Source organism: Engystomops pustulosus, chromosome 2, assembly GCF_040894005.1.
Source record: "Engystomops pustulosus chromosome 2, aEngPut4.maternal, whole genome shotgun sequence".
NCBI lineage: Eukaryota > Metazoa > Chordata > Amphibia > Anura > Leptodactylidae > Engystomops > Engystomops pustulosus.
The window spans coordinates 193,181,348-193,205,491 of record NC_092412.1 but is presented as its reverse complement, the minus strand read 5'-3'; the positions used below and the strand labels follow the sequence as shown (position 1 = coordinate 193,205,491).

Here is a 24,144-nt window from a genome sequence, read left to right as displayed (position 1 = left end):
CAGGTTACTTATTGGGAGATTAATACACTAACCCTCCGAGAGTTTGACTCCTCTGAACAGGAACGGTAGCAATGAGAGAAATGTCTGCTGGGCGAATTGGGTACCTTATCTTGTTGGAAATGCATTTCTTGCAGGATAATGCCTTGTGCTCTCTCAGGCTCTAGGGGTAGTGAACCCTCTGGACCTTCGTGGACAATGACATAATCCGACACTGGGTGCAAGTGGCACACGGTTTTCCCCAGAGCGCGCGGCAAAGCAGGTTGGACTTGCTGCGGCGTGGTACCACCAGGTCGTTCCACAGGTCCGAATTTGTCCGCAGTGGCAGCCAAACCGAGGTACAGAAACGGCAGACAGATTCGGGACAGGCAGGAGGTCAGGACAGGCGGCACAGGATCAGCGTCAGAGGCAAAGCAGAAGGTCAGGGCTGGCAGCGGAGGAGCGTAAACAGGAACAGGTCCGGGGTCACAATGGGAAATCTAAACACGAGCACAGGGCAACAATACAAGCTCAAAGGCATATAGCACAAAGATCCAGCAGGGTGGTCAGGGAGAGGCTGGATTAAATAGGATACTGGGTGAGGCCAGCGGCAATTAAGGGCGACAGGAGATGGGGACATCTCCGGGTGGTGGATCCTCCATTAAAGCCATATCTCTGGATTCAGAGGACCACACTAGGGATAGGGAATAAGGAGATGGAGATCTGGAAGCTGAGGACTGATTGGGGCCTTCTGGAGGAGATGGGCAGCAGGTCTGTGGTCTCAGAGCCGGTGGGGTGCAGTCTCTTAGAGAGAGTAAGAGAGCGTGAAGTATATCTTAGAAGAAGTCTGTGAGGTGTCGGGCAGAGGGAGCATTGCAGAATGGCAAAAAGTACTGTGAGGCTAACAAACTTGGATCGGTGTCCTTTTGTCATAACCCTGCTGTCAGTGGCTACCTTGCCATGAAGAAAGGTACAATTATCACTCATCACAAGGGTCACCTCAATTACTACTATTGATTAAGATTTAAAAAATCATTAGTGGTGTCTTCTTAATGTTTACACCAGAAAAGCTCCTAATAAACAGTATGGGGGTCATTTACTAAGGGCCCGATTCGCATTTTCCCAACGTGTTACCCGAATATTTCCGATTTGCGCCGATTGTACCTGAAATGCCCCGGGATTTTGGCGCACGTGATCGGATTGTGGCGCATCGGCGCCGGCATGCACGCAACGGAAATCGGGGGGTGTGGCCGAACGAAAACCCAACGGATTCCGATAAACCGCCGCATTTAAAAAAAAAAATTGTGTCGCGAAAATTTCACTCACCTTCATCCAGGATAACCCGATGTATTTCGAGGCATTCCAGCGGACTTCAGCGCAGCAACGCCACCTGGTGGACGGCGGAGGAACTACCATCATAAATCCCGGCCGGACCCGAATCCAGCGAAGAGAAGGCGCCGCTGGATCGCGAATGGGCTGGGTAAGTAAATCTGCCCCTATATGTTGTGACCAAGACATTCCTTACCAAAACATGAATTGCGAAGGATAAATATGCTGCTCTGAAAGAACAGAGCATACTGTCATACAGGTAACTTATTTCACAGCAAGAGCATAACATTCCATCTGGATGAAATATGATAAAAATCGAAAACACTATGATGCTACTGAGCACAATAGAGAGATAGCCAACAGTAAATCTTTGGTGGATAACTCACTACATGGAAACCTGTGTGATGACAGGCAAAGATTGCCTAGTGGAGTGAGGTTTCAGCATCAGATATCTTACCTTCTCTGTTCACCACAGAGAGTTTTCTGTAAAGTATCAACTTTTGACTGAAGTACTGACAGCTCTAAAACATATTGTGATCTTGTTTCTTCAAGTTTGGTTACAAGCAAACATTTTTCTTTGGTTACTTCAGATAATGATCTTTGTGTTGTGTCCAATTCATTTGCATTACTTTTCAGTGTATTCTAGATAAAAAAAAACATTTAATACAAACACTGAATAAACCTGATATTTAACAAAAATGTATTTTATTTATAAATTCATATTTAACCCCTTCCCGACATTTGACGTAATAGTACTGCATCGCGGGAGGTGCGTTCCCGCAAAATGCAGTACTATTACGTCAAGCTTCTGGCGCCGGCTCCTGAACGGAGCGGCATGTTAGAGGCATTTAAAGTTTATTTAAGCTGAATCGGACCCCCCCGCGGCGCTTACCTGTCGGTGCCCGGGGCTGCGCGATCCTCCTCCCGGTGCCGGGTCCCTGCCTTCTGACAGGACCCGGCTGTAAGACACTGGGCATGCGCAGCTAAATCACAAAAAAACCCCACTTATTTGGTATCGCTGCGTCCGTAACAATCTGTAAAATAAATCCTAGCATAATTGGACCCGCTCGGTGAACGTGGTAAAAAAAAAAAAAAAAAAAACTTGCCAAAAACTGAAACTTTTTATCAAATTGCTTTACAAAAAATGTTCTAAAAAGTGATCCGAAAAAGTTACAAGCACCAAAATGATACCAATAAAAAGAGCAACTTGTCACGCAAAAAATAAGCTTACAACCAGCTCCGTAAACCAAAAAATACTATAGTTATGCCGCTATAAAAATTGCAATGATAAAACAAATGCAATTTTTTCTATTCTAGTTTTCCTTCAATAAAATTGGACAAATATAAATAAAACTATATAAATGAGGTATCACCGTAATCGTGGTGATCCGTAGAATAAAGATAATATATTATTGTTATGCTACAGTGAACACCCCCCCCCAAAAAATGCTAAAAATCCCAAACAAGAATTGATTATTTTATTTTCCTCCACATGTAAAAAGTTAATAAAATTGCTTCAATAAGCTAAAACCCCACTAAAATAAAGGTTTTTTTTACAGTGCATCTCGTCTCGCAAAAAATAAGCCCTTATTTGTCTAAATTGCTTAAAAAATAAATAAAGATTGTATAGCCTATTCCCAACGAGCGTTGTTATAGAACGGTGCGGCTGGTAGTGACTTGCCCACACGGTTCAGACACAGTGATCGGGGCAAGATGGCGGCTATTCCTGACAGCTATCCATCCTGCCCCATGGACCAGAAGGGTTACGTCGCCCCCACACCCCCCCAGTTTATGATCGCTGCTATTGGCTCATCAATTCAGACCAATAGCCAATAGCAGCGAATTTACTTATGACGTCAGTAATACCAGTCACCATGTCTGTAGACACGGTGATCGGGGTAGGGTGGCGGCTGTTCCTGACAGCCAACAATTTTGCCTTGCGGTCCAGAGGGGTTTTGTTGCCCCCCTCTGTCCATGTTTGCTGCTATTGGCTGGTCGATTTGGTCGAGCCAAAGGCAGCAATATTCGTCACAATGGGCATCGCTAGGGTGAATAAGAGCAACACTTGGCGATAATTTCCCTACTAAAACGAAGATATGGTACAAAAGTGCTGGCTGTGCACATTGTACAGATTACGCTGTACAACTCTTACGAGCTGTTCCAATGTGCAGGTCCTGCCGTATCATTTCTCCGTTTTTCAAGAGGAAGATATTAGGAAACTAATATTGGGACAAGAAGGACGGGGCCCCAGTACCTCTGGTTTAGATGTTCTAGGACAGCATTTTCCCAGTGAATTCTGCTGCTTCTAAAGGTAGGACTCAATAAAGAGTCTGTTCCAAAAGAGGGTTTAGGATGGACACTACATACTACTAAGAAACCTGCGACACCTCCAGAGTGACAAAAGTTTAGTTGGTCCCTTGATATATTATACCTCCTTATACGCAACACATTCACAATTCACGCCCAACCTGTTGTGAATTAATTTCGGTAAAATGAATAATTGTAACAACTGTTATGTCCCGTTGCTCCCTATACCCCTCCATTATTTCATAAGGGGCGCCACATAACGGGCACTGAACTTTCCAGAAATAATTGCAATTTCCATCTTGGACTCCATTGCACATTGTATTTGGAAACCACCTATATGTTCAAATGCTCATTTCACCACGTGTATTACCCTACACCACATATTACACCTTGCTATATTCCCCAAGGGGTGTACATTCAACAATTAGGGTCACTTTTCGGGTTTTCCTCTGTTTTGGTACCACTACGGCTCTCCAAATGTATCCTGACACATGTGAAGGATTTCTTACAAATTTGGCCTCTAAAAGACAAACATCCCTCTTTTCCTCTACTGTGCGCCCATAAAGCATTTTATATGCACATGTGGGGTACTTCTACACTCGGGAGAAATAGTTTTACACCTTTTTTGGGGTTATTTAATATATTATCCCTTGTGACTTACATAAATTAGGGGTAAAGTGACATTTATAGGAAAATTTTCACCTTTTTAATGATTCGGGCCTAATTGGATCATTCACCTGTAGGGGCAAATACATATATTACACATTGCAAAATTCTCTAACGGGTGTGCATTCAAAGATTAGGGTCACTTTTCGGATTCTTATCTGTTTTATACCACTAGGGTTCTCCAAATGCATGTCAAACATTTCTGTCAAATTTGGCTTCTAAAAGGCAAACATTCCCCTTTCCTTTTACTGTGCGCCCATACAACATTTTATATACACATGTGGGGTACTTCTACACTCGAGAGAAATAGGTTTACACATTTTGAGGGGTTATTACATTTTTTTATCCCTTGTGGCTATATAAAATTAGGAGTAAAATGACCTTTATAAGAAAATGTTCACCTTTTTCCTATTTAAGTCCTAATTAAACCAAACACCTTTACGGACAAATACACATATTACACCTTGCTAAATTCTCTAAGGGGTGTGCTTTCCAAAATGGTGATACTTGTTGGGGTTCCGCTCTGTTTTGGTACCACTACGGCTCTCTAAATGCATCCTGACACATGTAAAGGATGTCTGTCAAATTTGGCTTCTAAAAGGCCAACGCCCCTCTTTCCCTTCTGAGCTTCACTGCGTACCCATACAACATTTTATTTGCATGTGTGGGGCAATTTTATACTCGGGAGAAATGCTAGTACACATTTTTTGGGGTTGTTTCATCTTTAATGCCTTATGGGATACAAAAATTAGCCGTAAATGTGACTTTTTTGGGAAAATGTTCACCTTTTTCCTTTTAGGGACCTAATTGAAGCAAACACCTGTAGGGGTAAATACACATATTACACCTTGCTGAATTCTCCAAAGGGTGCACTTTACAAAATGGTGACACTTGTTGGGGTTCCCCTCTGTTTTGGTACCACTAGGGCTCTCCAAATGCATCCTGACACATGTAAAGGATGATTGTCAAATCTGGCTTCTAAAAGGCCAAAGCCCCTCTTTCCCTTCTGAGCCCTACTGTGTACCCATACAACACTTTATATGCAAAAGTGGCGCAGTTCTGTGCTTAGGAGAAATAGTTTTACACAATTATGGGGTTTTTTCATCTTTTATCCCTTGTGGCTTACAAAAATTTGGGGTAAAAGTGACTTTTTTGAGAAAATTTTCACCTTTTTTCCCTTTTGGGGCCTAATTGAATCAAACACCTGTTGGGGAAAATACACAAATTACACGTTGCTAAACTCTCCAAGGGGTGTACTTTCCAAAATGGTGTCTCATGTTGGGGCTTTCCTCTGTTTTGGTACCACTATGGCTCTCCAAATGCATCCTGACACATGTAAACTTTTTCAGCCATATTTGCCCTGCAAAAACGAAACAACGCTCTTTCCATTCCAAGTGCCCCCCTGTGCCCGTACAGCAGGGTACGGTGACAAAATGGGTATTGGCATACTCAAGAGGAATTGCCCTCAACATTGTAAAATGCATTTTCCTTTTTAACCCATTGTGAAGGTGCAAATTTTAGTGTTCAATGAATCTATAGTAAGATAAAATTACATTTCTCTAATTTCACTTTCATTTATCTTTCACGCTCATGCAACGCTCAAAGGGTTAACAAAATTCCCAAAGGTTGTTTTGAATATTTTGAGGGGTGTAGTTTCTAAAATGGTGTCATTTGTGGGGGTTTTCTGTCATGTGGGCCTTATAAAGTCACTTCTAACTAAATTGACCCTCCAAAAGTAGGTTTTGATGATTTTCGTGAAAATCTGAAAAATTGCACCTAAAGTTATAAGCCTCCTAACATCCAAAATATAGGAAAAGATGTTTGAAAAATGATGCCAAATTAAAGCAGACATATGGAAAATGTTAGTTATCAAGTTATTTTAGTGATATGACCAACTTTCCAAAAAGTAGAAAATTTTGAATTTGGAAAACATTGTTTTTTTCAAAATTTTTCCCAAATTTCCATTTATTTCATAAATAAATACTAAATATATTTATTACATTTCTCAACCAGCATGAAGTACAATGTGTCACGAAAAAACAATCTCAAAATCAACTGGATATGTTAAAGCGTTCCAAAGTTATAACCACTAAAATAGACACATGTCAGATTTTAAAAAATGGGCCGTGTCAGGAAGGTGAAAAGTGGCTTCAGCGTTAAGGGGTTAAACTTCACTCTCAACTCAGGATGCAAAAATGCGCAATTCATCACATATTAGGAGAAAATGCTATAATGTCTCCACAATACCTACAGTGGGTACAGAATGTATTCAGACTCCTTTACATTTTCCACTCTGTTTCATTGCAGCCAATTGGTAAGAGCAGAATTTTTTTTTGCTCATTAATGTACACTCTGCACCCCATCTTGACAGAAAAAAAACTGAAATATAGATAATTTTGCTAAATTATTAAAAAAAGAAAAACAAATATCACACAATCATAAGTATTCATACCCTTTGCCGTGACACTCACATATTTTACTCACATGCTGTCTAGTTCCTTCTGATCCACTTTGAGATGGTTCTACTCCATCACTGGAGTCTAGCTGTGTTAAGACTTGATTAGGAAAGGCACATACCTGTCTATATAGGTCATCACCGCTCAAAGTGCATGTGAGAGCACATGAGTATCATGAGTTTTAACAAACTGCCTAAGGAACTCCGGGACAGTCCATAGAGGAGGACTCGTGGGAAGCGGGATTCAGAATCACTAAAACTCTCTCTACTTGTAGAAATTTCAAACAGCACACTATTGGAGATAAAAAGAAGGTGGGTGCAGGCTCACTGAGATCGGGCTACGGATCCTCCAGATACAAATGGCGCAAAAAAAATGTAAGCAGCACTCCAGGGCGTCAGGTGTCAAAAGGTGCCTGCTGCTGGACTATGCTGTACCTTTAAACATGGCATAAACTTCATCTACATCACTATTGACACCTGACGCCCTGGAGTGCTGCTTACATTTTTTTTGCATCATTTAAAACTCTCTCTAGATACACTTCACACGTGGAAACCAGAAGGAAAATACTCTATAGGTGGTACTATACTTCTTTGAGATTATCCAAAATCTATCCAAATGTGTCACTAATGTCCCTTTATGATAAGAATAAACTGGTGTTTTGTGCTATCTACTGGTTTCCTGAATAAATCTTCCAGGACGATTTGGCTATTTAGGATGTGTTTATTAGAGCCCCATGATAACTCTTACGTTTGTCTGTTTTTATACTAATGTGTTGGAGGTGTTGCAAAGAACAGGGTACAATAACCCATATCCAAGACCCAGGACCTCCCCGAAACGTGTTTCAATGCAAACAGCTCTTTGTCAAGGTGTGGTGCTGGGAAAGCGGCTGGGAATAATAAAGTGCAAGTCAGCCAATCAGAGAGGATACACCTCAATTGGGTAATCGTGCAAACCTGATGCAAGTAAAAATGGTGCATGCTCAGAAGCATATGCAACAAAACAACAGGGCGACCAGACAGACACATCATTCGCAGCAGTCATGTGATCCGGAGGACGTGATGTAACATCGCCATGGCACCCGATTGCCATGTTGGTGATTGGAAAATGATGTTTAACCCCTTAGTGATCCCCATATTGTGATTTTACGGCAGCCATTAATGGTACTTCTTCTGATGTGCCGCCTTTCTATGTCAGCGCGTCAGAAGAAGATTGCAGGACATCGGGTCCAAAATAAAAAATGATGATTTGTTTGTGTCCCCCTTAAAATAATAATAAAATCTCATGAATAAGCTATAGACCCCAAAAATTAATTATCTAAACAGGTAGTCCCCAGGTTACATACAAGATAGAATCAATAGGTTTGTTCTTAAGTTGAATTTGTATTTAAGTCAAAACTGTATATTTTATAATTGTAGCTCCAGACAAAAAAAAATTGGAGTTTCAAAGTTTTGGGCACCAAAACATTTCATCATTTTATTAATTATGAAAAAAATTAAAAAGTTTCTAAATTGCGTCTGGTCACTAAGCTGAAAAAAAGCATTGGTTAAAATACACATACAGTCATGGCCATAAGTTTTGAGAATGATACAAATGTTAATTTTTACAAAGTCTACAGCATTAGGTTTTATAATGGCAATTTGCAAATACTCCAGAATGTTATAAAGAGTGATCAGCCTAACAGCAATTAATTGCAAAGTCAATATTTGCCTAGAAAATTAACTATTTCCCCCAAAACACATTTCAACTTCATTGCCGGCCTGCCTTAAAAGGAGCAGCTAATCGTTTCAGTGATTGCTCCAGTAACACAGGTGCTGATGAGGACAGGGCTGGAGATCAATCTGTCATGATTAAGTAAGAATCACACCACTGGACACTTTAAAAGGAGGCTGGTGCTTGGCATCATTGTTTCTCTTCTGTTAACCATGGTTATCTCTAAAGAAACACGTGCAGTCATCATTGCACTGCACAAAACTGGCCTAACAGGGAAGAGTATCGCAACTAGAAAGATTGCACATCAATCAACAATCTATCGCATCATCAAGGAATTCAAGGAGAGAGGTTCCATTGTTGCCAAAAAGGCTCCAGGGCGCCCAAGAAGGACCAGCAAGCGCCAGGACCGTCTCTTAAAACTGTTTCAGCTTCAGGATTGGGGTACCAGCAGTGCAGGTGTGAGTGCATCTGCACGCACTGTGAGGCGGAGACTCTTGGAGCAAGGCCTGGTGTCAAGGAGGGCACCAAAGAAGCCACTTCTCTCCAGAAACAACATCAGGGACAGACTGATATTCTTCAAAAGGTACAGGGAGTGGACTGCAGAGGACTGGGGTAAAGTCATTTTCTCTGATGAATCCCCTTTCCGATTGTTTGGAACATCTGGAAAACAGCTTGTTCGGAGAAGACAAGGTGAACCATACATCCAGTCTTGTCTCATGCCAACTGTAAAGCATCCTGCAACCATTCATGTGTAGGGTTGCTTCTCAGCCAAGGGAATCGGTTCTCTCACAGTCTTGCCCGAAAACACATCCATGAATCCAAAGAATCAAGAATGTCCTCCAAGAGCAACTTCTCCCAAACATCCAAGAGCAGTTTGGTGATCAACAATTCCTTTTCCAGAATGATGGAGCACCTTGTCATAAAGCAAAGGTGATAACTAAATGGCTCAGAGAACAAAACATTTTGGGTCCATGGCCTGGAAACTCCCCAGTTCTTAATCCCATTGAGAACTTGTGGTCAATCATCAAGAGACCAACAAATTGTGACAAAATGAAAGCACTGATTGTGCAAGAATGGATTGCTATCACTCAGGATTTGGTCCAGAAGTTGATTGAGAGCTACCAGGGAGAATTGCAGAGGTCCTGAAGAAGAAGGGTCAACACTGCAAATATTGACTTGCTGCATTAACTAATTCTAACTGACAATGAAAGCTTTTGTTACTCATAATATGATTGCATAAATTAACCTGTTAAGTGCTGCGGTCGGACTCTTACCATTTCATGGGCGCCGCCATATTGGATGGACGATCGCCGCCACCGCCATCTCAACAAGACTTGTAGGCTTGCCATGTGTAATGATCTTTAATAGCCAGCAGATGGCAGACTATTAGAGATCACTAGTAATTTTGATATATATTGCAATACAGTAGTATTGCAGTATAATGTATTAGCAATAAGACCCTGCTGGGTTAAAGTACCCTGGAGGGTCTGAAATAATAATCACCCCCCTTTCCCTAGATCACATATAAAAAGAAACAAACAGTAAAAATCATAATCATGATAGGTATCGCCACGTCCCAAAATGCCCGTTCTATCAAAATATAAAAACGATTATTCCTAAATGTCTGAATCACCGCTTTTCCCCCATTTTTCCATCCATGAATATATGAATAAAAAAAGCCATATAGGTTCCAAATTGGTATAACTTAAAGGGGTATTCTCGTCTGGGCATTCACATTCAGTTTGATAAATCTGCCATATATAAATATTTCTACTATTAGATGTCATTAAAAAAAATGTTCCTGTGTGAAGATAATTTCTCATAAATGTAGTCATTTTGTCCCTTAGAAACGAGATAGCTTCCTCAGATACGGCCACCCCTGCCTGAGAGATTGCACAAATAAACAAAAAGGTTTTGTATGTGAAATGTCCGGGAATTACTACATGTCCCACAGCCGTCCTGTGGTAATGATTGCTGAATCCTGGTGGTCCGGCAGGACTCTATAGCGCATGTCTGGCCAGAGTGTGACGTGGTCGTAACCGAGGAAGCTATCTGGTTTCTAAGGGACAACATGGCTACATTTATGAGAAATTATCTTCACACCGGAACATTTTTTTTAATAACATCCAATTGAAGAAATGTTTATGTATGGAAGATTAGTGAAACTGAATGTGAGTGCCCAGACGAGAATACCCCTTTAATACACCAGCACATACCGCAAAAAATGACACCTTAAACAGGTCCGTACACCAAAGTGTGAAAAAGTTATTGGTCTAAGAATGTGGCAAAATGGAAAATACACTCACCGGCCACTTTATTAGGTACACCATGCTAGTAACAGGTTTGAACCCCCTTTTGCCTTCAGAACTGCCTCAATTCTTCGTGGCATAGATTCAACAAGGTGCTGGAAGCATTCCTCAGAGATTTTGGTCCATATTGACATGATGGCATCACACAGTTGCCGCAGATTTGTTGGCTGCACATCCATGATGCGAATCTCCCGTTAGACCACATCCCAAAGATGCTCTATTGGATTGAGATCTGGTGACTGTGGAGGCCATTTGAGTACAGTGAACTCATTGTCATGTTCAAGAAACCAGTCTGAGATGATTCCAGCTTTATGACATGGCGCATTATCCTGCTGAAAGTAGCCATCAGATGTTGGGTACATTGTGGTCATAAAGGGATGGACATGGTCAGCAACAATACTCAGGTAGGCTGTGGCGTTGCAACGATGCTCAATTGGTACCAAGGGGCCCAAAGAGTGCCAAGAAAATATTCCCCACACCATGACACCACCACCACCAGCCTGAACCATTGATACAAGGCAGGATGGATCCATGCTTTCATGTTGTTGACGCCAAATTCTGACCCTACCATCCGAATGTCGCAGCAGAAATCGAGACTCATCAGACCAGGCAACGTTTTTCCAATCTTCTACTGTCCAATTTCGATGAGCTTGTGCAAATTGTAGCCTCAGTTTCCTGTTCTTAGCTGAAAGGAGTGGCACCCGGTGTGGTCTTCTGCTGCTGTAGCCCATCTGCCTCAAAGTTCGACGTACTGTGCGTTCAGAGATGCTCTTCTGCCTACCTTGGTTGTAACGGGTGGCGATTTGAGTAGTTGTTGCCTTTCTATCATCTCAAACCAGTCTGCCCAATCTCCTCTGACCTCTGGCATCAACAAGGCATTTCCGCCCACAGAACTGGCGCTCACTGGATGTTTTTTCTTTTTTGGACCATTCTCTCTAAACCCTAGAGATGGTTGTGCGTGAAAATCCCAGTAGATCAGCAGTTTCTGAAATACTCAGACCAGCCCTTCTGGCACCAACAACCATGCCACGTTCAAAGGCACTCAAATCACCTTTCTTCCCCATACTGATGCTCGGTTTGAACTGCAGGAGATTGTCTTGACCATGTCTACATGCCTAAATGCACTGAGTTGCCGCCATGTGATTGGCTGATTAGAAATTAAGTGTTAACGAGCAGTTGGACAGATGTACCTAATAAAGTGGCCGGTGAGTGTAGGTTTTAATAGAATTTTAAAAAATGTAAATCTTTTGTGCAAAACAAAAAATAATAAAATCTAAATAAATTTGATATCCATGTGATCGTAGAGACCCAAAGAATAAAGAAGCGTCATTTGGAGCGCAAAGTAAAACCCATAAAAACAGAGCCCACAAGAAAACGCCACAAATGTGGGGTTTTTTTTGTAAATTTCACTTTTTTTTCCAGCTTTTCAGGACATTGCGTGGGATATTAAATGGCACCACTAAAAAGTAAAATTTGTCCCACAGATAACAAGCCCTAACACATTTCTGTAAACCTAAAAATAAAAAAGTTATTGCTTTTGGAACGAGGGGAGTAAAATACAGAAACACAAAAATTAAAAAACCAATATGGACAAAAAAGAAAAATAAAGTACAGGCAGTTCTTGAGTTGAGTTTGTATGCAAGTCGGAACTGTATACTTTATTATTGTAACCCCAGTCAAAACTTTTTTGGTCTCTGTAACAATTGGATTTTAAAAATGTTGGGTTGTCATAAGAACCAGGATTAACAATAAATCTTAATTACAGACACATTTGATAAACTGTTATAGTTGTTTATTGTAGCATAGGACTAAAGTACAGCAAATTACTAAAATCCAGAGATCCATTTGTAACTATGGGTCGTATGTAAGTCAGGTGTTCTTAAATAGGGGACCGCCTGTATAGTAAAAATTATAGATAGAAAGTGATTAAAAAATAAATATGTAAGCCAGTTAGCTATAATAGATAAAAATAGTACATCAGTCATGTTTCCAACATGGGTGGTGCCATATGTTAGGATATCAGCAGCTCTAACACCAACTTCACCAGTGCTTTAGACCTCAGACTGGACTCTTTACTAAGAGTGGTGCTAACTGCACTAAACATGGTTTGCCTGTGTATAGTGAAGAGTGCGCCAGATTCATGATGAAAGGGCCACAAGTCATGAAGCTGGCGCTCCCTGCACTGGCCTAACAGACGTCACTAACTTCTTTCTTTCTTTAACATAGGGCTTGCAACACAATTCTGTCTGACTTTGCAAGATAAATCTGGCACACGGTCAGACTGAGTTCAAGAACGCCCCCTAATTTGTTGCATAATGCCTAGTGCAGTTGCACCACAAAAGGGTCGTGCGCAACACAATAGTGGCGCAGACACTTCTTAAATACCTGTGCAAGCAGTTTGCACTAGAAAGAATGTGCAACGTCTGAAAGAAAACTGGCGCAAGGGCTTTAGTAAATGTGCCCCAATGATCCCAAGCACACAGCTACAATAACAAAACAGTGGTTTCAAAACAACTCTGTGACCATTCTTGACTGGCCCAGTCCTAAACCCAATTGAGCATCTCTGGAGAGACTTGAAAATGGTGTCCACCAACGTTCACCATTCAACCCGAGGGAACTGAAGAGGATCTGCAAGGAAGAATGGCAGACGATCCCCAAATTCAGATGCGAAACTTGTTGCATCATTTCCAGGAAGACTCAAGGCTGTACTAGCTCAAAATGTCCTTCTACCCAATACTCAGCAAAGCGTCTGAATACTTATGACCATGTAAAATTTCAGTTTTTCATGTTTAATAAATTAGAAAAATATCTGTAAAGATGGGGTGTGGAATGTACATTAATTAGCAAAAAATTTAAAGGGGCCTGAATACTTTTCGTACCCACTGTATAAGGCCTCATTCACACGTCCACAATGGGGGCACTGACTGCGTCGGACTGCTCTTCTGCCTGTGGAGGGAGGAAGCGCATACCCCTCCCACCTCCTCCTCATGGACCTGTGCTCACCTGGGGTCATCACAGATCGCCCGTGTCCCTGCACTGAGACGCGAGCCAGCAGAAGAGGAGAGGACAGCAGCGTGGGAACCGGGAGGTAAGTATTAATTTCATGATTTTATAAATGGTCCTGACTTCATTTACTAGGGAAACTGTACAGAATATGGGGGGCTGGATATTGCCTGGTGGGAGCTTCATATACATGGTGGGATGAGTTTCATATATACTGTAGGGGTAGCCTGTATACATATCATAGGATCATAGGGGCAGCATACAAGTAGACTGTGTGGGGGGTGTATATATACTTTGAGGGTACTGTATATATATTGTGTATGGGGGCAGGGGAATTGTGAGGTTTAATAGAGACAGGTGTGTTCCTTTCCTTTCCAATCAGTTTAATTAAACACAGCTGGACTCCACTGACGAACCAGAACCATCTCAAAGAGGAAAAGAAGGAGATGGACAGCATCTAAGTTAAAGGGGTATTTCAGGAATAAGCATAATTCATATACAAATGGGTCCTTAAAATATAAGCTTATATGTAATTAGTTGTTATTTAAAATTTTGCCCCCGTTAGCAGAAAAATGCTGTTGATTTTGACTGTAATGAAGAATTAAAATGCTACTGGCCCTTTAATCAGTCCGTTAATTTCCTCCGCGCAGTCCATTGCAGAGCATACACAGGACAGAAGATGGCCGCTGGTCACATGTCCACATCAAATGTTCTACACCTGCCTGGGCAGATCATGTGATCACCACTATGTTTGGCTGTAGTCGGTTGGTTGCAGTGCATCCAGTATGGCCAGTGTTTTGGTGATGGCAGTTACACATCATTACTATGGTAACAGAGCAAGAAAACCTGTTAGATCATCATTGGGAGCAGAGCATAAGAGGTAGGAGGAGTTACTGAGAACTAAAGGATCTTGGGACTTGTAGTTTCCAGTGGCAGCCATCTTGGTGATAACTTTAGAGAGGCCATAATATTTTGTGAATCATAAAATTAAACTTTTTAAGCTCCATTTTGTGACTAATGACATTAATTTTTGTTATATTCATTTATTTATAGCATTATGGGTTTTTGTATCAGACATTCATATTCCCGGAATACCCCTTTAAATGAGTGTCACAGCAAAGGGTCTGAATACTTATGACCATTAAGTTTTTCTTGTTTAACCCGATCCCACCCCCCCCCCCCCCCCACTGACTTTAGATATCAGCAGGCGCGGGTCTCGAGTCTGCAGCGACGTTTAATATACTCTGGCAGTATATTACTTCCTTCTCTGATCCTCACAGCATCGTGCTGAGGCAGAACAAGGCACAGAGGAGAAGAGCTGACACTGCCGCCGGAAATACCGGCTGGGCGATCAGATGACTGTCGTGTCTGTAGTGGATAATTAGAGCTGCTGGGTCTAGACCCAGTCCTGCTCTGATGCAACACCTGCCACCACAGAGGATTGTTCCCCCTCTAACTGGAGCTCTTACAGATGCCCCAGATACAGGTGAAAAATGGGAGTAAAAAAAAAAAAAGTAAACTAAGAAAAAATTTGGAAATGTCCCCCAGTGGTATTTTATGACCTCATGGGAGCTATATAAAGTTAAAACACATCCGCAAATTACATATCAATAATTATTTGAAATACACATATTCACATACATTCCCCACTAAAATAAAAAAAATCCCCTGCTACTCTGCAGAAAACAGAGCCATATTTGCTCAACCCCCCCCCCCCCCGATAAAAAAATGGAAAAATGGTACCTAAACTTTATTTTTAACTATCCCTATGCGAAAAAAAGGAGCAAAAATTTATGGTGTTGCACGAAAAAAGAAAGTTATGGCCTTTAAACCAATAAGAAAATTTGTTAAAAATAGTCCGATCATCAAAGCCTTTTAAGGTCTGGTCACGAAGGTGTTAATAAATTAACAAAAATATCTACATTTGTGCGTTTTTTTTCAAGAGTATACATTAATGTGCAAAAAAATAACTTTTTTGATCTCACCAATTGGCTGCAATAAAACAATATGTGAAAAATTTAGAGTGTTCTGAACACTTTCCGTACCCACTGTAGACTGTATGAGGGCACCATATCTAGACTGTGGGATCGCTGTATATAGACAAGGAAGAGGATATAAATAGACGGTGTGAGGACAGTGTATATAGACGGTGTGGGGATGCTCTATATAGACGTGTAGGGACACTGCATGTAGGCAATGAGGGGCTGTATATAGGAAGCTGTATATAGGAGGGACTCTGTTTATATATTGTGTAGGGGCGCTGTATAGAGACTGTGTGGGGGAGCTGCATATAAACAATGAGGATGCTGTATATAGACTGTGTGTGCAATGTATACAAACTAAGTGGGGGCGCTGTATATAGACAAGGAGCTGGCTCTATATAGACTGTGTGGGGATACTGTATATAGACAATAATAGGGCTGTATATAGACTGTGTAGTGGCACTGTATATTTACTGTGTGGGGAAACCGTATAGAGAGGGCAGTATATAGACAATTAGGGGGCTATAAAGAGACTCTAGGGGGGAAGCGTGGCTTTAGAGACTGAGGGAGGGCATGGGATAGAATTCTCTGGGAGAGGGTGCGAAAGAGAGACTCTGGGGGGCGTGGGATGGAGACTCTGGGGTGGGTGCGGGATAGAGACTCTGGGGGGGATAGAGACTCTGGGTGGGTGCAGGATAGAGACTCAGGGGGGCACGGGATAGAGACTCTGGGGGGGCGCGGGATAGAGACTCTCTGGGGGGTGCGGAATAGAGACTCTGGGGGTGCAGGAGAGGGACTCTTCAGGGCACAGGATAGGGACTCGGGGCACAGTATAGGGACTCTGGGGGGGACGCAGTATAGGGACTCTGGGGGGCGCAGTATAGGGACTCTGGGGGGGCGGGGGGCAGGATAGAGACTCTGGGGGGGGCGCAGGATAGAGACTCGGGGGGGGGGTGCGGGATAGAGACTCGGGGGGGGGCGTTGTATATAGACTGTGTGGGGCACTGTATGTAGGCTGTGTGGAGATGCTGTATATATACTGTGTGGTGGGGCTGTATACAGACAATGGGGCCGTTGTATATAGACAATAGGGGGGGCTGTATATAGACTGTGTGGGGGCTCTGTTATACACCACGTTCCAAATTACTACGCAATTGATACTTATCTCTGATTTGGTAATTGGTCAATGCAAATGGCAGTCAATATAATAAAAGTAATCACCCTTTAGAGTATAAATCAAATTTTATTAAACAAACCTCCCAATGATATTTAAAATTTAAAAAAAAACTATAAAATTATTATGCACAGGAGGGTTTTAAAACATTTTATAGGTTGTAAAGAACTGAAAATGATCATTTGTTGAATTTGCAGTATTAGGAGGTCACATTTACTGAATTCAAAAGCTATTTCAATCCAAAACATCCTAACAGGCCAAATATCCATGTAACATAGGAACCTTCTTTGATATCATCTTCACAATTCTTTCATACATTGCACTTGTGAGTTTTTGGAGAGTTTGTTTGAATTTCTTTGCATGATGTCAGAATAGCCTTCCAGGAACGGCTGTTTTGATGTTAACGGCCTTCCACCCTCATAGATCTTTTGCTTGATGCTACTCCAAAGGTTCTCTACAGGGTTGAGGTCAGGGGAAGATGGTGGCCACACCATGAGATTCTCTCCTTTTATGCCCATAGAAGCCAGTGACACTGAGGTATCTTTGCAGCATGAGACCGTGCATTGTCATGCATGAAGATGTTTTTGCTCTGGAAGGAACAATTCTTCTTTTTGAACCATTGAAGAATGTGGTCAGTCAGAAACTCTACAAATCTTGCCAAGGTCATTTTCACACCTTCAGGAACTCTAAAGGGGCTACCAGCTACCTCCCCATGATTCTAGACCAAAACATGGCTCTGCCACCTCCCTGTTGACGTTGCAGCCCTGTTGTGACATGGTGGCCATCCCCAAACCATTCACTACTCCATCCATCTGGACCATCTAGGGTTGCACAACACTCATAAGTACAGGCCATCCCCGGGTTACGTACAAGATAGGTTCTGTAGGTTTGTTCTTAAGTTAATTTTGTATGCAAGTTGGAACTGTATATTTTATAATTGCAACCCCAGACAGAATTTTTTTGGTCTCTGTGATAATTGGATTTTAAAACTTTTGGGTTGTCATAAGAACCAGGATTAACAATAAAGCATCATTATAGACACCTTTAATAACTGTCATAGCTGTTCATTGTAGCCTTGGGCTAAAGTACAGTAAATTACCAACATCCAGAGGTCCGTTTGTAACTAGGGGTCATCTGTAAGTAGGGGACTGCCTGTAAACAAGACTGTTCGAAAAATTAGTCTGTATGTCTGGGCCCACTGCAACTGTTTCTGCTCGTGAGCACTGGTTAGTAGGTTTATGCACTACAGCAAGTCTTTGAAGGATCCTAAACCCTGACGTTCATGGGACTCAGCTTCAAATATCTGTTTGCTGGTTTGTAATAGCATTTTAGATGCTCTTTTACAGTAATGCAAATTAATTTTTTTTTTTAAATTTTGAAGAATATACAGGCAGTCCCCGGGTTACATACAAGATAGGGACTGTAGGTTTGTTCTTAAGTTGAATTTGTATGTAAGTCGAAACTGTATACTTTATAATTGTAGTTCCCGACAATTTTTTTTTTTTGCCCCAGTGACAATTGGAGTTTCAAATTTTTTTGCTGTAATAGGACCAAGAATTATCAATAAAGCTTCATTGCAGACAATTTTAAGCTGATTATTGCAATCTGGGACTATTTTAAAGCATCCAGAGAGCTTCACCAGAGGTCACAGTGGGCAGAGGGGTCCGTCTGTAACTATGGGTTGTCTGTAAGTCGGGTGTCCTTAAGTAGGGGACCGCCTGTACTGCTATCATTGGAAGGTTTGTTCAATAAAATTCGATGACTTATTATACTTTTATTATACTACTGTCATTTGTATCAACCATTTAGGAAAATCAAAGATAAATATAATTTGCATAATAATTTGGAATATGGTGTAGACTGTGAGGGGGAGCTGTATATAGACTGTGTTTCTGTTGTGTTTTTATAGCGCATTGGGAGAAATGCATCATCAAATGCATATGTGTTACATTAGTAGGTACATAATGTTAATGCATCTGGTACAACAGTGATAAACCATGGTTGGGAGAAGTTGTATAGAAGTCCCTGATTTAGCATATCGTCACCCGCGGGAAACTGCTCTGTTATGCATCGATTTCAAAATGAAAAAAACTCCCACATACCCCATATCTTACCCCCCCACCTCCCCCGTCACTTCCCGTACATGATACATGTCTGCCCCACTCCGAACTGGTCACTCCTATGGCACTGCTCTGCATACAGAAACTTTTATCTAACTTATTTTTTGTCTGGAAAAAAACTGTTTTATTATAGAAATTCTCTGGCAATGTGTCCTCTATTCTCTATGGGAACCTTGGAGAAGCCAGAAATAGGGTTCGTGATGACGCGTTCCTTTTAAAGAAAATCTACCATAAAAGCCAATCATAATAAACCGGAGGCACTTACTCATAGAATGTAGAAAAAGGGGTAGGTAGGCAAAGCCCCCAAAAAACCCAGCTCTCACCACAACTTTTGGACGATATTTCTCTTGCTGGAGTGCGCGGACTGGTCTGGAGCTTGACCATACACACGTGAACTTGGTGAAACATATAGCTTCAGGTCCAGCACACAGCGATGAGTAAAAAAATATATTCTTTATTGATCCAAGGGGTAAAACCACACACAGGAAAAACACAGCAAGCGTCACAGACTGCTCCTTTCCAGACCCTCCTTTTTGGCAACTTCCTAGTCACACAGCAGATGCTAATGAAAGGTACAAAATAACATATCTTTTTTCTGTAAAATCAATTTTTTATACAAAAACACTTTGGCAGTGTATGTACTATGCTCTGTGGGGACTGGGGGAGTGCTAAAAATGGGTCTCCTGGTGACAGGTTCCCTTTAAGTTCTTCCCTATCCACAGCATGGTGACGGTCCAACAGGGCCCCCACAATACTTTGAAAAGTGATTGGCGAAATTGTCAGGTGTTAGATCAACGATATAAAACCTTAAAAATGATTTTGAATAAACAAGGAGACATCAGATTCTAAAAATATAGTCAATTTAAAGAAAATGAAAATAACATTTCATAGTATGATGCAGATGTTCATTTTCACAGCACTGCCTGATTAGATCTGGAACAGTGCCATGTATGTCACCCTATGTAATGTACAGTATATGTTACATGTGACTAAACTTAGAAACTTTACCTTAGTATTTTGTAAACCCAGGTTAGCGGCTTCGAGCTGAGTGATTAGTTCTTCTATTTTCTTCTCATGTTTCTCCAACTCTGTTTTATAATTGTCTAATAAAATATTTACATATTTCATGAACAATGAAAAATTGTCATAGTATATATTTACAAAACATCACATTTACAGATTCTGCACAGCTCTTTATAAAAGTTGGTTATTAGTTTTTATGTACATCCTACTTACACAGAATAGTAATCTATGTTTATAATGTGTTATGGAATCCTTGTTCCTAGCTGAAGCCACATTCTATATGCTCCTATTCACAATCACTTTTCCTATATAGATCTACACTACCCTACTCTGTATAACAATAGCCTCCGTGCTATTGCTACATTTATTTGGTGTACCCACCACAGTGACATCAAATAGCGAGCTATTGATTAGTTGGTATATGTGCTCTGCATAGCATTTTATTAGTGTATAAGTAAAAGTTAAGTTTTATCTATATGAATATGAATATGCATTGAGTAAATATGAGAAGACCCTTCTACCTGAAATTTTGTTTAGCTCCTGAATTCTATTACTGGAATCATTCAGCTGAAACCCTAAGTTCAATATTTTGCTCTCATTGTCTTTTCTTTCCTGTGTCAGTTCCAGTATCTATAATAATCAAAACAATTTATAATTATTGTATTATTTATATTAAGATTACAATGTTGACATTTCTATAATTTGTTGAGGCTGTTTAATCGCCTTTTAAATTAGAAATCATACAAAAAAGAGAAGTTGCATGTTTCCTTCATCCCAATAGCACTTTTTGCGTAGTAGATAACCATACCTGCTTTTTGCACCCAGCCAATTCAAGATTTTGGTCCATTTGTATCTCTTCTATTTTTTCTTTGGCTTGCTTTACTTGAAGATGAAGAATTAAATAACAGGTAAGTCAAAGCCAACAATTTTGTAAAATAATAAAAAAACGTAATTGATAGTGTTGGTATTGTATTCTGCAGACTTCCTCCTGTTGTTAGTGACTCCTCAAAATGGCTGTTGCTAGGCACATTCCGTCTTCACTGAGGAGCTCACTACGGATAAGGAGACATCCCCCTTATCTCTCCTCTCTCTGCAATCAGCTGTTTACCTCATAGCTCAGTGCTCCAGCACTCAGTCATGTGCTGACAGGAACACTAAGTAATGTAGTGACCAAACACCTACACTTACATCTCCCTCAGCTTTCCATACATTAAATATATACAAATAATCCACACAGACACAAGATGAAGAGCAATTACAACCCACCCTCACCCTTCACCTCACACTCCACAGCAGGAAATGGCAGGAGAGACTCTCCAAATCTTCAAGCTGTCCCCTCATGTGCTGTACTGAAGATATTGATAGATAGATAGATAGACAGATAGATAATCCAAAAAGAAAAGAGACTGCACTCCATATTGAAAGTGAACAAACAGATGGGTGCTTTATTAGCCCAAATGCAACGTTTCAGACCCTGTTCATTATCCTTTTTCAAGGCCTGAAAAAGAATCCTGAAAAGGGTCTGAAACGTTGCACTTGCCGGCAGACCGGCGGGGAAGCGTGCAGGATATCGGGCGCACAATGTAAGCAGATCGGACACTCCAGATCGGGGAACGCGCAGGACTGGGTAAGTAAATGTGCCCAATTGTTCTCCATGTTAGTTCTAAAATTTAAGCGATAAGTTTTGCGTTTCATGTTATTCATTAGTTGAACCTGGCACCGGATCTACCTTAATAGGTAGATCCAGGATGGTACATTTCCTTTAAACTATTCAAAAAGCTTGATAGCTAACATTTCCGTAATGGCTGCTTTATGTCGGAATGATATATCAGGGTACATGCGGGACCCCAAGGCTGCAGCAGGATGGATCGTATCCCCCGGTAAGCTCATTGGGGGGTCAGATTCACTGAGGACACGCTTACACGCCACAATTATGCATGATCATGGTGTGTAAGTTGTTAAACACCCAGGATCAGAGTTTTTCTGACCCCGGGTGTTAGTTCTGAGACTGGGCTGTGATGACACAGCCAGACACCAGAACTTGTGGGACACGATGTCCCGCAACCTTGTTCTGGCGCGCCAGCGTAGAAAGGCAGCGCATCAAAAGGAGTACCCTTAATGGCCACCGTAAAAAGCCTATACAGCAGACATTAATGGGTTAAACTTCACTATCACAAAAAATAGTAAAATAGAGAATAAACAATCCTTACTTTGGTTGCACATGTCTTGCCTTGAATTCTCAGCTTGTATACGAAGTTCATCAAAGGCCATTACCATTCGCTGTAAAAGTCAGTGCAAGTTACGAAAAACTTTAACACAAGCAACATTATAAAGACATAGGGGCTGATTTATCTTAATATTTTCTGTTTTGTGTTTATTATTGCGCATAAAGTGGCTCTATATTGTGCCATATTTGTCTAATGTCAAAATTTGCTTAGATGTGTTCATGATAAAAAATTCTATAAATGAGCTACAGCTGACTAGTCGTTTTGGGGGATTTAATATCAAAATTAAAAAAATGGATATAATTTTATGTTTTAATTGTAATAGTACTGTTTCAGCTTTGTATATATAGATGTCATTTCACTGTGTGTCCTGTACATGGAGCGGCTACAGTCACCTCTCCTTTATCAAATACATTATAAGGTGAACTTGTGGGGCTCAAAAATGTGAATGCAGTTGTCAATGGCTGTTGTCATTGTATTAAGCAGTTTCCCAATGAGGTCAGTGCCCTTATAAAGGGACTGAAATCACTGGCGACCTATGTGTTCAGGCAGGGGGAGGGACGGGGAGGGGTTTAATGTGAACAGCCCCATATTATGATGGTTTATATTATTAACCCCTTATCACCGACACTAGTTTTCAGCTCAATGACCAGACTCGATTTTTCAAATCTGACATGTCTCACGATAATTGGTTATAACTTCGGAACGCTTTAACATATAGCGGTGATTTTGAGAATGTTTTCTCGTGATACATTGTACTTCATGTTAGTTATAAAATTTAAGTGATACGTTTTGCAATTCGTTCTGAAAAAAAGTGAAAATTTGGCAAAAGTTTGTAAAAATTCTTCATTTTCCAAGTTTGAAATGTTCTGCTTTCCAGACAGGAAGTAAAACTACCCAAAAAGCTTGATAAATTACATTTATGGAATGTCTGCTTTATGCTGAGATGATATTTTATGCGTCCTCTCACTTTTCTAGGATGTTATGAGGCGCAGAACTTTAGGTGCGATTTTTCTCATTTTCATGAAAATTGCAAAAACTCACATTTTGAGGGAAAACTCAGCTTCCAAGTGACTTTGTAAGGCCTAAATAATAGTAAAACCCCATAAATTACCCCACTATAGAAACTTCACCCCTCAACGTACGTAAAACAACTTCTATTAAGTCCATTAACCCTTTAAGTGTTTCACATGGGTTAAAACAATATGGACATACGATTTAGAAACTATGGAATTTTTTTGGAAAATACATTCATTTAGGCCAATTTAATAAATTAAATGATGAAACGCACTGCAACGCTTGATGCCCAATTCCTCCCGAGTGTACTGATACCCCATATGTGGTGGTAAACTTCTGTACAGGAGCACGGCCAAGTATAGAATGAATGGAGGCGCCATTCACAGCAGATTTGTATTGTCACATTGTACTACTTATACATTTTTATTTTTTTTGGTAATGCAAACATATGAGGGCTTATTTTTTACGGAATGAGATACAATGTATAGATAATTCATTTAGGGGGTCTATAGCTTATTCATGAGATTTTATTAACTATTTCAAGGGGGACACAAACAAAATCATCAATTTTTATTTTGGATTTTTAGCATTTTTTTTCCCCCGCTCACCGTAATGTAAAAATAATATTTTATCTTTATTCTCTGGTTCACTATGATTGCGGTGATACCTCATTTATATAGTTTTTCTTATCTTTGCTCAATTTTCCTGAGCAAAACCAATATTGGAGAATATCGCATGGTTTTTACTATTGACAACTTTTTATTGCCATAACTTCTGTATTTTTATGTTGTCAGACCTGGTTGAGGGCTTATTTTTTGCGAAAAGAGTTGTTTTTTTCAGTCGTATC

At 40.7% G+C, this 24,144-nt stretch overlaps 1 protein-coding gene across 1 annotated transcript in view; it reads right to left on the bottom strand.

The window, feature by feature from the left end:
* The window catches only part of SYCP1 (synaptonemal complex protein 1), a 152,745-nt gene that overhangs the window by 79,416 nt on the left and 49,185 nt on the right, over window positions 1-24,144 (bottom strand). The window contains exons 10-14 of the mRNA XM_072137680.1: window positions 22,266-22,335; window positions 20,864-20,937; window positions 20,577-20,685; window positions 20,041-20,135; window positions 1,763-1,947 (exon numbers count right to left, since the gene is read on the bottom strand). Of these exons, the coding sequence (XP_071993781.1) occupies window positions 1,763-1,947; window positions 20,041-20,135; window positions 20,577-20,685; window positions 20,864-20,937; window positions 22,266-22,335 (533 nt within the window). The remainder of the gene's footprint in view (window positions 1-1,762; window positions 1,948-20,040; window positions 20,136-20,576; window positions 20,686-20,863; window positions 20,938-22,265; window positions 22,336-24,144) is intronic.